This window comes from Streptopelia decaocto, assembly GCF_964273445.1.
Source record: "Streptopelia decaocto genome assembly, chromosome: 2".
Taxonomy (NCBI): domain Eukaryota; kingdom Metazoa; phylum Chordata; class Aves; order Columbiformes; family Columbidae; genus Streptopelia; species Streptopelia decaocto.
The window spans coordinates 100290704-100303810 of NC_138655.1; the positions used below are offsets into that span (position 1 = coordinate 100290704).

General features: G+C 39.6%; 1 protein-coding gene across 4 annotated transcripts in view; it reads right to left on the reverse strand.

Annotated features, from left to right (window-relative positions):
* Positions 1 to 354: 354 nt before the first annotated feature.
* Positions 355 to 13107, reverse strand: part of COL15A1 (collagen type XV alpha 1 chain) — a 134032-nt gene continuing 121279 nt past the window's right edge. For all 4 annotated transcript variants that reach the window (XM_082044082.1, XM_082044083.1, XM_082044081.1 and 1 more), the window contains 9 exons: positions 12305 to 12415; positions 10798 to 10942; positions 8993 to 9057; positions 6973 to 7101; positions 6746 to 6805; positions 5295 to 5354; positions 3367 to 3552; positions 2109 to 2224; positions 355 to 1834 (listed from right to left, as the gene is read on the reverse strand). In XM_082044082.1, the coding sequence (XP_081900208.1) occupies positions 1618 to 1834; positions 2109 to 2224; positions 3367 to 3552; positions 5295 to 5354; positions 6746 to 6805; positions 6973 to 7101; positions 8993 to 9057; positions 10798 to 10942; positions 12305 to 12415 (1089 nt within the window). In that variant the 3' untranslated portion in view covers positions 355 to 1617. The remainder of the gene's footprint in view (positions 1835 to 2108; positions 2225 to 3366; positions 3553 to 5294; positions 5355 to 6745; positions 6806 to 6972; positions 7102 to 8992; positions 9058 to 10797; positions 10943 to 12304; positions 12416 to 13107) is intronic.

The window sequence follows — 13107 nt, forward strand, 5'->3', positions numbered from 1 at the left end:
TGTACATGTACAACTCTTCCAGCTGTGGCAACTGTAGGAATTTGGCATTTCACAAGAGTGCTCAGCAGTTCAGGGAAATGGACTATAAATGAGTGCAATGAATTGTTATGCATATATTTTCAATGTAGTATAAATTGCTTTTACCTCATTACCGTGTTGTAATAATGGAGTGATGACTTTTCCAAGACAAAGAAAGAAGAAATAATTCACCTCAACCTGGGAAATAAGCTTTTATAGTAAATTGGAAAAATAAAGCTGGGTTTCACAAAATCATGTTATATAATTATATCAGTTCAGTATAGTGTTATTTGCTTTTGTCTTTTGAAGGTGGCTATCTAGTAATTTAACACTCCATTTGTCAGCAAATGAACATTTATTTCCAACATCGACTCTAGATTAAGTCTTAAAAAATGAAAATGTGGAGTTTGACCTCCATAGTTACTGGCTGATAAAATATAAGTGAATATATTATTTGAAGCATGCAGTAGACAAACATATAGGCAAAAGACTTCAGATGTTACGGTGATACTGCTCATGAAGAATATTAGCATTTACTGATCATTCCTGTCATTGCTGCTGTTATTTTAAATTGATAATTCTTTAATGATGTGAAAGTCAGAAGGGTAAATTCGCAAAAAGGAAGATCACTTTACATATAACTTACTGAGATAACAATGCCAAGAACCTATTTTAAAGAAATCATGACAGGCAACTTTCATTCAGCAGTCTGCCACGACAGGAAATTACTTCCTCTGATATGCAATGAAATAAATAAAGGTCTGATGGTTCATTTGTGTGGATTTACTTTGCACAGTTCTACCAGTAAAACAGGATGTTTTCTATTAATATTGCTCCAGGTTTTCTGGTAACAATAGCACCAAAATAAAGACCAGATTTTGTCTAGGTGGAATTCACTCCTCCTGCATAAAGCCCTATGCCTAGAATCTGCAAAGAAAGCATCAGGCTGTGATCCATACAAGCTTACAGGGTACTCAGATTCCACTGAAACTGAAAGAAATTGAGAACCTGTGTCCTTAAAACTTTTTAAAAATTATTATTATTATTATTATTATAATTTTAAATTCCAGCCCTGTAAGATGTAACAGCCTCCCATTATTTGCTCAGGGACAGTATGTATATATACACATATATGAATAATGCCTTGGGTACTCAAAAATTTATGCAAGTGAAAAGAAGAGCATAGAGCATGCAGCTTCTCAGCGTGAAAGAAGTGGTAGCCCTACCGAACCATACTGCTCGTGAGACAGGCTACTGGATCTTCCTCATGGACCACACTAGACTCTAGCCCCTAAGTGATCTTCAGCTCAGCCAGAAAGACAAGGAGCTGTGGGTTAATTGTTGCCAAACTTTGAACCATGTGTGGTTCAAGGGGAAGGAAGGAAATTCAAGTGGAAAGAAGGTCTCTAAGTCAGCCATGTGTGCACTAGGTGTTCCACTTAACTGGAATGCGGTTTGTGTTGAGGTATGTTTTCTTTGGCTATTTTTTCCTGAAATGTGCAATTAAAAAATTAAAATATTTACATAATTACAAATAAAATTTCAGTGTCAGCTTTTTTTCTGATGTAAAATAGAATATTCCTGTGTGCAACAGGTGAATTATTTTCCTTGGGGTTCAGATACAAAACTGTTTTCAATACAGAGAACAATAAACTGATTACTACAGCTATATGCTTTTTGATCAAGAAGTTTCCCTGTCTTCAGTTGTGATGCTTGTCCCAGTTCTCTCATATCAGCTGTGTGCCAGGCTTCACAGTAGCTGCTAACCAGTCGGATCCCATTTGCAGTTGAACCATGCCATATTATTTTTTGAGGCCTGAAAGGTAATGTTAAGAAGTCACTGTATACGTAGTTCTGCTTTTCTTCTTGAAGCAAACAGTGAGTAGGAAAAGATGAAGATAGAAAGGAGAGGAATAAAAGAATACAACACAGTATCCCATTCATAGGCTATCAGAAATGAAAAAGAAAGATGTCATAAGGATAGGGAGAAATTTTTGTCACTTTTCTAGTAGCCCAGGATATTGCTACTTGTATTAATACTATTTGGTAAAAATAAATGTAATGTAAAACTTTATAAAAGGTAAACTCACCAAGCTGGATCGGTCATAACGTTCCTCCCATCAAAGGAGTATATTGGAACATGAATGTTGAACTGACCACCGTTTCCATTAAATATAGATTCCCAGTTATTGAAAAGTGTTTCTCCCTGTTAAAATATCAAAGACACTTTAACAAACAAAACAAATCCAAAATCCACATCATACCTAACTTTTATAGACTTATCTACAATTTTAAAATCTTTTCTGCATTTCAGGATGCTTATGATTCCAGCTTTCACATCAGTTTCTGCATGATGCTCCTGAGCACACTTATCCATCATCTCTCTGATCCACACCTTTGCCTCACAGTTGCATCTCTGTTCTACTATCACTCCAAATATTCAGCTTGTTCATCTGCATTTCCACTGTACTTTTTCTCCTGTCTAAGGGGTTGTTCAAAACATTGCTTACAACTACTGTAAATATAGGGAAAATATATTGGATATTCTGTTGAGGTCACAATTTTATGAAAAGTGTTACAAATGTTCAAGGCAAAAATTTTTCATCAGGCTACCTCTTAAACTACTGAGCTTTTCCAGTCAAAGTTGAAACAATATTGTCTTTACAAATTTATCCCCAAGCCTCTGCATTTGCATGCACTTCAGAGAAGCATCCATTCAGCATGTTCTAAGCATCATGTGTTATTCCTGTAGGTTTCCTTGGCCATTTGTTCTGGTAGCCAGCCAATGCTACAGAGACACGATTTGTTTTCCTCAGTTTTAAAGTGTGTTTGTTTATGTGAGACCACAAAATGACTCATGCTCTAGATTTTCCTCTCAGTTTCATTGGGGTAAATCCAGCATCCCTCCTAGGCACAGAATTTGTCTTTATCTTTAGAAATGAGAAAAACAGGCGTTTTTGCCTACTATACTCTGTGGTCATACTAGAAGGTAGAAATATCTACCTACTATCTAGCTATCTTTGAGAAATAAAAATGCACTTTCCCTGCCAATATAACAAATATCCAGCAAACCAAACATCATGCTGTTGCTTTGTTATCAGTCTGCTCAAAGCTGGCTATTGTTGTAGCTTTAGGATATTGAAAAAAGCAACCCTTGAAAATGCAAAGGAAAAGTGAGACAGTCTGTAACTTTCTACTTTATCACTACTTTTTATTTCTTGAGCCTGAGTGCAAAATATGAAGCAAAACATCTTCTTTATAAAATGCATTTTGGGTTGAAACTTTCTGCTTTTGCCATTTTCCAAGATTTTAGGGCACCTATAACAAGTACTAAGTACTTATTTTTACCTTGAGATTGACTATTGGTAAATGGTGTCGGTCTGTTTTTCTGACAATTGTGGCCAGATCTTGCAAATGTGATGAGAGGAAGGCTCTATAGGTAGATGTCAAACCTGCTAGTTGAGCCTGTTGAAAACACTGAAAATCTGCTCGTACGTCACCGGAAAATGGTAAGTTTAAAGCCACCAGATGCAGCTAGACAAAAAAAGAATAAAAGCCAGTGGTTTTGTTTGTTTGTTTGTTTGTTTGTTTTTTATTTTATAACACTAGGAAGACATATATTGGAAATAAGCTAGACCCCCCCTCCTCCTGCCAGCACAAGAACTTGTACCTTTTGTACCAGATATGAAAGTTACTTGCTGCCATAATATCTCATTTCTTAAGCTATGAGACCCATAGCAGAAATACCTATTTATCTTTGAACATTAAGGAAACCATGAAGATTACATACTCCTAAAATATAAAATTATTTTAAAAGCAGCTATTATTTATATGTAGAAGTTTTGGAGTTATCATGCAAACAAAATCCCAAACCTTATAAGCCTGGAAATAAGTAGTAAGAAGTGACCACATACCATTTAAAAATTCACTGTTAACAAATACAAGAAGTAGGATGTTTAAATCAAACTGTACAGATGCAAGAACTAATCTACTTTTTAAAAAAATATGGGGTTTTTTTTGATATAACTCAGATACACTGCTTTCTTTGTCTAAATGTGAACCTCATAAGGTGTAACAAGGCCAAATGCAAGGTCCTGCACCTGAGTTGGGGCAACCCCCAGTACCAATACAGGCTGGGGGATAAGGAATTGAGAGCAGCCCTGCAGAGAAGGACTTGGGGATACTGGTGAATGAAAGACTGGACATGAACTGCAATGTGTACTTGCAGCCCAGAAGGCCAACCGTATCTTGGGCTGCATCAAAAGGAGCATGGCCAAGCAGGTCGAAGGAGGTGATTCTGCCCTGCTATTCCACTTTGGTGAAACCCCACCTGGAGCACTGCATCCATCTCTGGTGTCCTCAGTACAGGAATGACATGGACCTGTTGGAGAGTGACCAGAGGAGGCCACCAAAATAATCAGAGGGCTGGAACACCTCTGAATGAGGACAGGCTGAGACACTTCAGGTTGTTCAGCCTGGAGAAGACAAGGCTGTGGAGAGACCTTATTGTGGCCTTTCAGTACTTCCAAGGGGCCTATAAGAAAGATGGGCATAGACATTTCAGCAGGGCCTGTTGCGATAGGACAAGGGATAATGGTTTTTAAACTAAAGGAGGGGAGATTCAGGCTAGACATGAGGAAGAAATTTTTTACACTGAGGGTGGTGAAATACTGGAACAGGTTGCCTAGAGAAGTAGTAGATGCCCCATTCCTGGAAACATTCAGGGCCAGGCAGGATAGGACTCTGAGCAACCTGATCTCATTGAATATGTCCCTGCCCATTGCAAGGCGTTGGACTAGATGACCTTTGAAGTTTCCTTCCAAACCAAACTATTCTATGATTCTAAATATTGCAAAGTATTTTAAATGAAAGCTTAGGTTCTAAGGTGTCTATCTAGAATAAATAGTGCCAGGAAGATGGAAAATATTCTAGTTAATATTTTCAATATTTTAATGATTTAACTGTAATGCTATTACTAACTTCAAAATTACCCTGTGTTGTAGGTGCGATCACTAAGTGGAGAGGTGTTCCTAAATCAGAATCAGGAATTTTTTTTTCTTTGAGATAGGAAAGGGATTATGATGATGAAAATAGTTCAGGAGGAAACAATGTAATGTTGTCTCCAAGATATCTAAACCAGTTAAAGAAGTGTGTCTGTAAATTTCTAAAGTAAGATCTGTGAAACTGAAGAGGAAATATCACAAATCTCCCTCCAGAAGAAAACTGTTGTGTTTCAAACCACAGCTATGCAGTTGCAATACAGATCTCATACTTACTGCTGGTTTTCCATTATTCATATTTGTTATTGGACTCAATGCTGGAAGAGACTGAAATCCCTGTGATTTTAACACATGCAAACAGATATGTTAGACATGTTACTCAGATAAAAATTTTAGACACTCAGTAATTTTGTAAATAAAGCAAACATTGAACACTAGAGAATCTGAAACTGTTCCGCCTCTGAAACCTCCTCACCCCCCAAACTGTGTAGCCAGAATAGTTTATCTACATATCATCAATTTGATGTATCACATTAATATGTGTTTGAAAGGTGTTCTGGCCAGAGTTGCATTGCTAGACCTGACTGCACCCATTCCACAGTGCTCCAACAGAGCTGCTGTCAGAGCCAGATCTCACATGGAGTCCTGCATGGAAGCAGCCTGCTCTTGGCAGGAGCAGAAGACTAGTTCAGGAAAATCAGAACTGAAAAGGTAAGGAAGATGTGGAAACAGAAAATGCAGTAGGCGGGAATATTTCTCAAGGCCTCGGTCATTCCCTTTCCTAAGCAACTGTCGTGCAGAGATCAGAAAGTCAATGATCTTCATAGCTGTTTCAGGAACAGTGAAGTTTTATTCTCTCATTATGGTACTACACACATACCTTAGATGTGAGTAATAAGCCACTGACTGTACCAGTTGGGAAACTCATGTGGTGTCAGTTGCAGGCTGCAGACAATTCCTTACAACATGAGGTCTAGACATTTTCCCAGTGTGCCAAGTGCACTTCTCTCTGACATATTTGAACTTTTAAAAATTTGTCTGGCCATTTTCCTTTTTGCTGTTTGTTCCTAGCACTCTCTTGTCCTTTCATTATCTCAGCAGTCAGATCAATTAACCTGTCATCAATGAGACTGTTCTTTATCCCCTTAACTACTTCTTGGTTTTCATCATCCTGCAATTTTGGGGGGACAGACAGCCTGTTCATATGCAGGTTGGTACAATAACTTGCAGAATGGGGTCAGGTAGAAACAACTGAGGCTTTAGAACAGACCCTCAGCACACTGTGGGGTAAGCTACATGCAGGTACTCTGAATACAGGACTATAATCTTTTAAAGAAATCCTCCTTTTCAGAAACACTTCTCTGAGTTTCCTTGAAGGGGACCAGAGCTTGATAAGACTGACTTCAGTGTTACAAAACAGAATACTATTGTGTTGTTGTTGTTTGTTTGTTTGTTTGTTTTTACCTAGGCAGCCTGCTTTGTTCTGCTTTTGGTAGATGCTGCTTTGTGTCTGTAGTGTTTGGATTCTCAGAAGATAATGGAAACAGATGACCGGCCAGTGTGAACAATTTTGTAAGCTTATGTAGTGGTAGGATGATTACTTTGAACTGACAAGTCTCAGTGGAAAATGATGTTGTGCAGAGATTTGCCTGCAACTTCTGCCAAGTGTATTGCCTGGTTTTGCACATTTAGACTCAGTTTTTCACAGTCCAATATTTTGTACTTACATGGCTTGATATAGCTGGAGGAGGAGGGCTGTCAGCAGGGACAAGAATTAGCTCACCAAGCTGAAAGAACCCAAAATGAAAAGCAAATGAAACCTGATTACCATGAGCTTCTGAACTAAAAAAAGGAATCCTTGCACCTGTACTTCTCCACCTGTGTAAAGAATATCTGCAACAACTCCATTTTGAGTAAGGGAGTTGGAAAAGATTAGGACGTAGTGCAGTAGTACCTGCAATTTTCTCCATCCATTTCGAATACGGATAAAAACCTCACTGGTTTCACTCAGATAGATTAGCGTACCTTCTGCTACCAAGTGAACTTTTTCCAGCATACCCTCAACATTTTGAAATGTCGTAACCTGTGAAGTAGGAAAATGAAACATGCTTCATCAGACACACAAAACATTTTGCAAGTTAAATTGTTAAAATCTCATTTGAATTCTGTAGGAAATGCTCACAAAGTTGGTTTTATATCACTTCATACAAAAAGCTTCAGTAACATAAATGCCTTGGTACTTTGGCATACTCGCATGCCCCAAGTGGTGGCAGATGCTCCATCCCTGGAAACTTTCAAGGCCAGGCTAGACAGAGCTTTGAGCAACCTGATCTAGTTGAAGATGTCCCTGCTCATTTCAGGGGGTTGGACTAGATGACCTTTGAAGATCCCTTCCAACCAAAACTATGATCTGATTCTCTGATTTTATGATCATTTTGTGGTTTGAAGTAGAACCACGCCAATAGGTAACGTTGCACAGAATGAAGATAGTTGTACCTCTACAGTTTGGAATATCAAATCAAAATGGCAGAATTCAGAAGAGACTTCACAAGGCTTATACATATCACACATAATTCTAGATACATATGCTTCTGTTATATTCTTCTTAGTGTTCTTGTGATCTCTTTTCTTTAAAGGTATTTTCTTCTGTCCCTTTCTTTATGTTTCCAGGTGCCTTTAGTTTACACAGCAAGTATTTTTCAATTTCTTGATTATAGATTGTCAGGAGGCTTAAACTGTTGTCAGTCAGATATGGACATTGCACCTATTACCACTCTTTTCGTCACCTGAAGATAGGAACACAGTCCTCTCTAAAATGAGTTGCTTCTACAATCTCTTTGATAATTGTAGACAGTGTAAAATCAGGGGCAAGTTTCTTGATAGTGTAATTTCTTGTCACTTGACTGTCATTTCTTTCTCATTTCTTTAGTATCAGAAGATATTTTAATGCTTTATAGAGACTCTACTATAGATTTGCACATTGTTTTTTAATATTGTCTTTGACCTATGTGGGCTTGGATCTCCTGTTTGAGATGGTAGCTCCCAGCCTGTAAAAACAGTCCTCTACCTTGGGGCACCAGTCTTTGAATATCTGTTTCTCCCCTGATCTGTAATAATTGTCAGGTCCTGAATTTCTATGAGAAAAGGCAGTTAGCAGAGGTATGACACTGTGGTGGGAAAGTATTAGGAAACCTACACTCAAGAGTCTTGTTAGTTCATTTGATATGATGTAGATGATCTGAAAGTTTGCTTGTTTATTAGTATATTCTCAAATGACTGCCCAAGATATCCAGCAAATTTGCTTTTCTATCATAATGTGAGAATGTATAAAAGGAAAATATTGCAATGAACCCCCTCTGCTAGCTTGATTTCCCTCCCCTCCCACCCCGAATTTACCAATACCTGATTTAGAAATTAACAAGACAGAAGTCATAGGTGTCATTTTTACTACATGGGTATCTAGGATATAATTGGATTCATGCAGCAAGAAAAGGAAACAAATTGATATGCATTCACTGGCACAACAATGTTTAGATTTGCTGGGGAAATCTACATTTTTCTTCTTAGAATCAAATGACCTAAATGATTAGGGTTTAATCAAATAGCATAACATGTTGTTTTCATGGAAACCAGGTATTCAGTTGTTATTCTAGTATCTCAGCATGTGAAGTTGCCACACTCTTCCAGAGGCATTGCTTTGAACCTGGAATATGGACCTTTCTTTACTTTAGCATGTCATCAATCTTCGCATTTGTTTGAACAGGCTTTTACTAACAAGGCAATGGACAGACCTCTCCTCTCTTTACTTTCCCCAGCTGTATAGATTCCCAGGTGAAAAAATATGAGGTCCAGAAAACATTCTCATAAATAAAAACACAGGATGGAGATTTGCCTCCTCTCTTAGTGCTACCAATTACCATCAAAAGATTTGAATCAAGGTTTCATCGGCAAAATTCCTTATTTTGCTGTCTTACCAGATTCCTGGTTGCAGGTGGCCCTGGCTCTCCAGGAGGACCTGGTGGCCCAGGCATTGCAGCTGCTAAAATAAAACAAGCATACAATACATGTTGAAGGTCATATTTTTTGAGAGAAAAGGGAGTGACATAAAGAAAGGACTTAGTGGTGGTGTCTAGGAGTAGTGGCAGCTTTAGATAGCCATAGGCCTTCTATTGTCAGGTTCTGAATAGCTGCATTCAAACCAACTACAGAAAGTGCATTTTAAGGGGTTTTTTAAAAGGAATGGTGAAAGTTTTCTGTTATTTGGGAGGTTAAGGCCAACAGATTGCTATCTGTTTTTGATACTCTGCAAATAAAGACCCAGTTCCACTTAAAATGTCCAGGATGTTCTTCTGCCAACTGCTAATGACATGCATTTTCATTCTAGACCTAAAATCTGCTGTGGCTACTGCCTATCAGAGAATCATGGAATCGTAGAATAATTTAGGTTGGGAAAGACCTTTAAGATCATCAAGTCCAACCACTAACCTCACACTACTAAGTCCACCTCTAAAATGTGTCCCTAAGCAGCACATGTACACATCTTTTAAACACCTCTAGGGATGGTGACCACTTCCCTGGGCAGCCTCTTCCAGTGCCTGACAAACTTTTCAGTGAATAAATTTTTCCTAATATCCAATCTAACCCCCACCCCGGTGCGATTTAGGGCCATTTCCTCTTGTACTATCACTTGCTACATGGGAAAAGGGACAGACTCCCACCTTTCTACAACCTCCTTTCAGGTAGTTGTAGAGAGCAATAAGGTCGCCCCTCAGCCCCTTTTTCTCCAGGCTAAGCAAGCCCCATTCCCTCAGCTTCTCCAGACCCTTCATCGACTTTGTTGACCTTTTCTGAACTCACTCCAGCACCTCAATGTCTTTCTTGTAGGGTGGAGCCCAAAATGGAACACAGGATTCGAGATGTGGCTTCACCAGCACTGAGTATCAGGGGGACCTTCACTTCCCTAGTCCTGCTGGCAACACATTTTCTGATACAAGCCAGGACGATGTTGGCCTTCTTGGCCACCTGGACACACTGCTGGCTCATATTCAGCTGGTTGTCAACCAACATCCCCAGGTCCTTTTCTGCCAGGCAGCTTTCCAGCCACTCTTCCCCAAGCCTGTAGCATTGCATGGGGTTATTATGACCCAAGTGCAGGACCTGGCACTTGGCTTTGTTGAACCTCATACCACTAGCCTCAGCCCATCAATCCAACTGGTCCAAATCCCTCTGTAGAACCTTCTAACCCTCTAGTAGATCAGCACTTCCACCCAACTTTTCATGTCCAAACTTACTGAGGGTACACTCAATCCCCTCGTCCAGATCATTGATAAAGATATTAAAGAGAACTGAGCCATGGGAAACACCACTTGTGAGTAGCCACCAACTGGATTTGACTCCATTCATCACAAGAAGAGCATCTTGGCCCACATTAACATCTTCCCAAGTTTAATCAACTGTTCAATTTGATCGATTTTGCAAGCCTGTCTGTTACGTAGACTTCCTCCCAGCCACAGCAGGAATTTTCATGCAATAGCACTCCCCTAGCACTAGGCAGTGAAAACTGTTTACAGAGAAATTGTCCCTTTTGTGCTCCCAGTTCCAACTCATGCTCCAGCAGAAGTCAGTAGAGGGCAGGAGGAGAGGGGAGCAACCTGACATAGGTGTGCAGAGTGGTTGGGCAGCTGGAAGAACATGTAGGTAAAGGCAGTGTGTGTCGGGGGCTGTGGGCACATGCCTGTGCACCTACATATACAGTGAAAGCAAAATCACATCCTCTCACCTGAGCCATAAATTGCAGTGGGTCCTGGTGGGCCTGGTGGGCCAGGTGGGCCAGGAGGTCCAATTTTTCCGTAGCCTGGTAAGCCAGGGAGGCCAGGTAACCCTGGAGGTCCTCTGGGTCCAACAACTGAATCCCCTTTTGGTCCCTATCAGTAATAAAAAGTATTTCTTTGAATGTATCAGTTTCACTGCTGCAAGGCCTTCATTTCTGGTGACAACATTTTCTGAAGGCCTGCCACCACACTTACGTTTAGAGATGAGTCTGTACATAATTTTTTTCAAGAAGGCATGGATATTAATGGCAAATGATAAACTTGACCATATACTAAACTAAATTCAAAAACTTTCTGAAAGTTCTTGCACCTATTCCTGAGTAGCTGATATCTCATAACTCTTGACAGCACCAGCAAAGTCCTGGATCTCAACTCTGCTTTGTGCTGAGACCACTTGCTTTGATGTGCTTATAAGAGTTTGTCTGAAGGTACATGGTGGAAACTTTAACATAAAGTGTGTTTATGCAGGGTGTATGTCTTACGATGAATTTGTCTTCTCCCTCCTGTGATCAAATGTCAGCTCATATTCCTTAAGCTCTCCAGCTGCCAGTCTTCCGGATTAAAAAGGTGCCAGCTCCCCATGTTTCCAGTTTAGCAGTGTGCTCTCAGCCTGAATGAGGAGGGCTTACACTCCCTGTGCTCAAACTGACCTGCATACATGGAACAGTTTTTGGACCCTAGACTAGGAGAGCTCAGTCTCTGATGCATCTCAGCTGTGCATCCAGCTCCTTCTTGCCAGTGGAACAGTTTCTAAAGAGAGTTCTCAGCAACCTAACACATTGTCCTCAGCTGTGACCTGCCTATTCATGTTACTTGGCACAGAACATGACAACAAGGTAATGTAAGGCACACATTTCTTGCCAGATCCCAGGGACAGACTAGTTTTCAAAGAATTAGCACATTTGATTCCAAAGCAGCCGTGGTGGCAATAACAAGAAAGTAAAACAACCAGGTAGAGTTTAGACAGTGGCTGAATTTTATAGGAATGATCCAGTAAGGTACATACTGGACTTTTCATTCATGTTTTTGGATTACTGGAATAGAAAACTAGATTAATTATTTAGATGGCAAATAATTTCCAAGTTAGCCTCTGCCTAACTTTACATAGCCTACTTTGGCCCCTATGGGGTTACACAGTAACTAGTAGCATCCACAAGTTCTATATTGCCTCGATTTGTAATGCTATTAATAGCACGAATCTACAGACCAATGTAGTTATATTAGACAGCCAAGCATAATATTACCTCAATTTTTCATAGCAAATTATGTCTGTGCACAACAGTGAAATGTCTGTGTTTATGCCTAAAGCAACTCTCTTGTATTCATCTAATGGTTAGCATATGAGTTTTTATATAGTTCTTAGCATCCTCTTGATGTTTGTCTCTTTTTAGTGCCTTTGAAGTTAAAACAATGAATACCCACAAATATTCCTGTTCTACAACTTATGTGACTTACAACTAATCCTGGTCTTCCAGCCGGTCCAGGAGGTCCTGTCAGAAAAAACCCTCCATTTGGTTCTCCTTTTTCTCCTTTTACACCACTCACTCCATTGTCTCCTTTTTCACCCTTTAAAGAGAATATATTTTAAAACATTGAGCTGAAGTGAGATCAGAACTCTACACATTTATCTTTTAAAGTTACATGAAATCTCTGAGCTCAATAAAGGAAAGAATCTGCTTAAAATCTTTTTGACATCACTTCCTTCTTCAGTTAGATGGAATGACAAGGAATGCTTTCTCTGTTGAGGCCGCAAGGCTCTCCCAGGGCAAGGGTTAGGGCAGGTGGGTTTAGGTGGAAGCAGAGAAATTGCCTCTGTTGCTGTTTTTTGCTATTTTATCCAGCAAAACCTTGTTTCATGATGTTGCTGGAGGCAAAGAGAAAATCTGAGGAAGCATAAAATCCTGGCTTTCTGCTTTTCTCCATCACCAAGGAAAAAGCAAAGCAAAACTGACATGGACTGGACAGATATTTAAAAGTATGTGGCAAAATGAAGATCACTGTGTATAGGACGGAAGAGAAGGGCAGGGGCATGTACCAGGATAACAGAAGAGGCTCTACACAAAATTGCAGACACATAGAAATACATGTCTTCTCCTGTCCTCCATCATTGATTATTAGTTAGTTTGGGGATCAGAGTGATAGGTAAGGAAAAACATTTAAATACTAGGTCATTATCTCTGTGTGCAAAATGAGCCACAGCAATTGCAAATTCCTCCTCATATTATTTCCTTCTGCTTGTCTGCCGTTTTTTTCCTTCA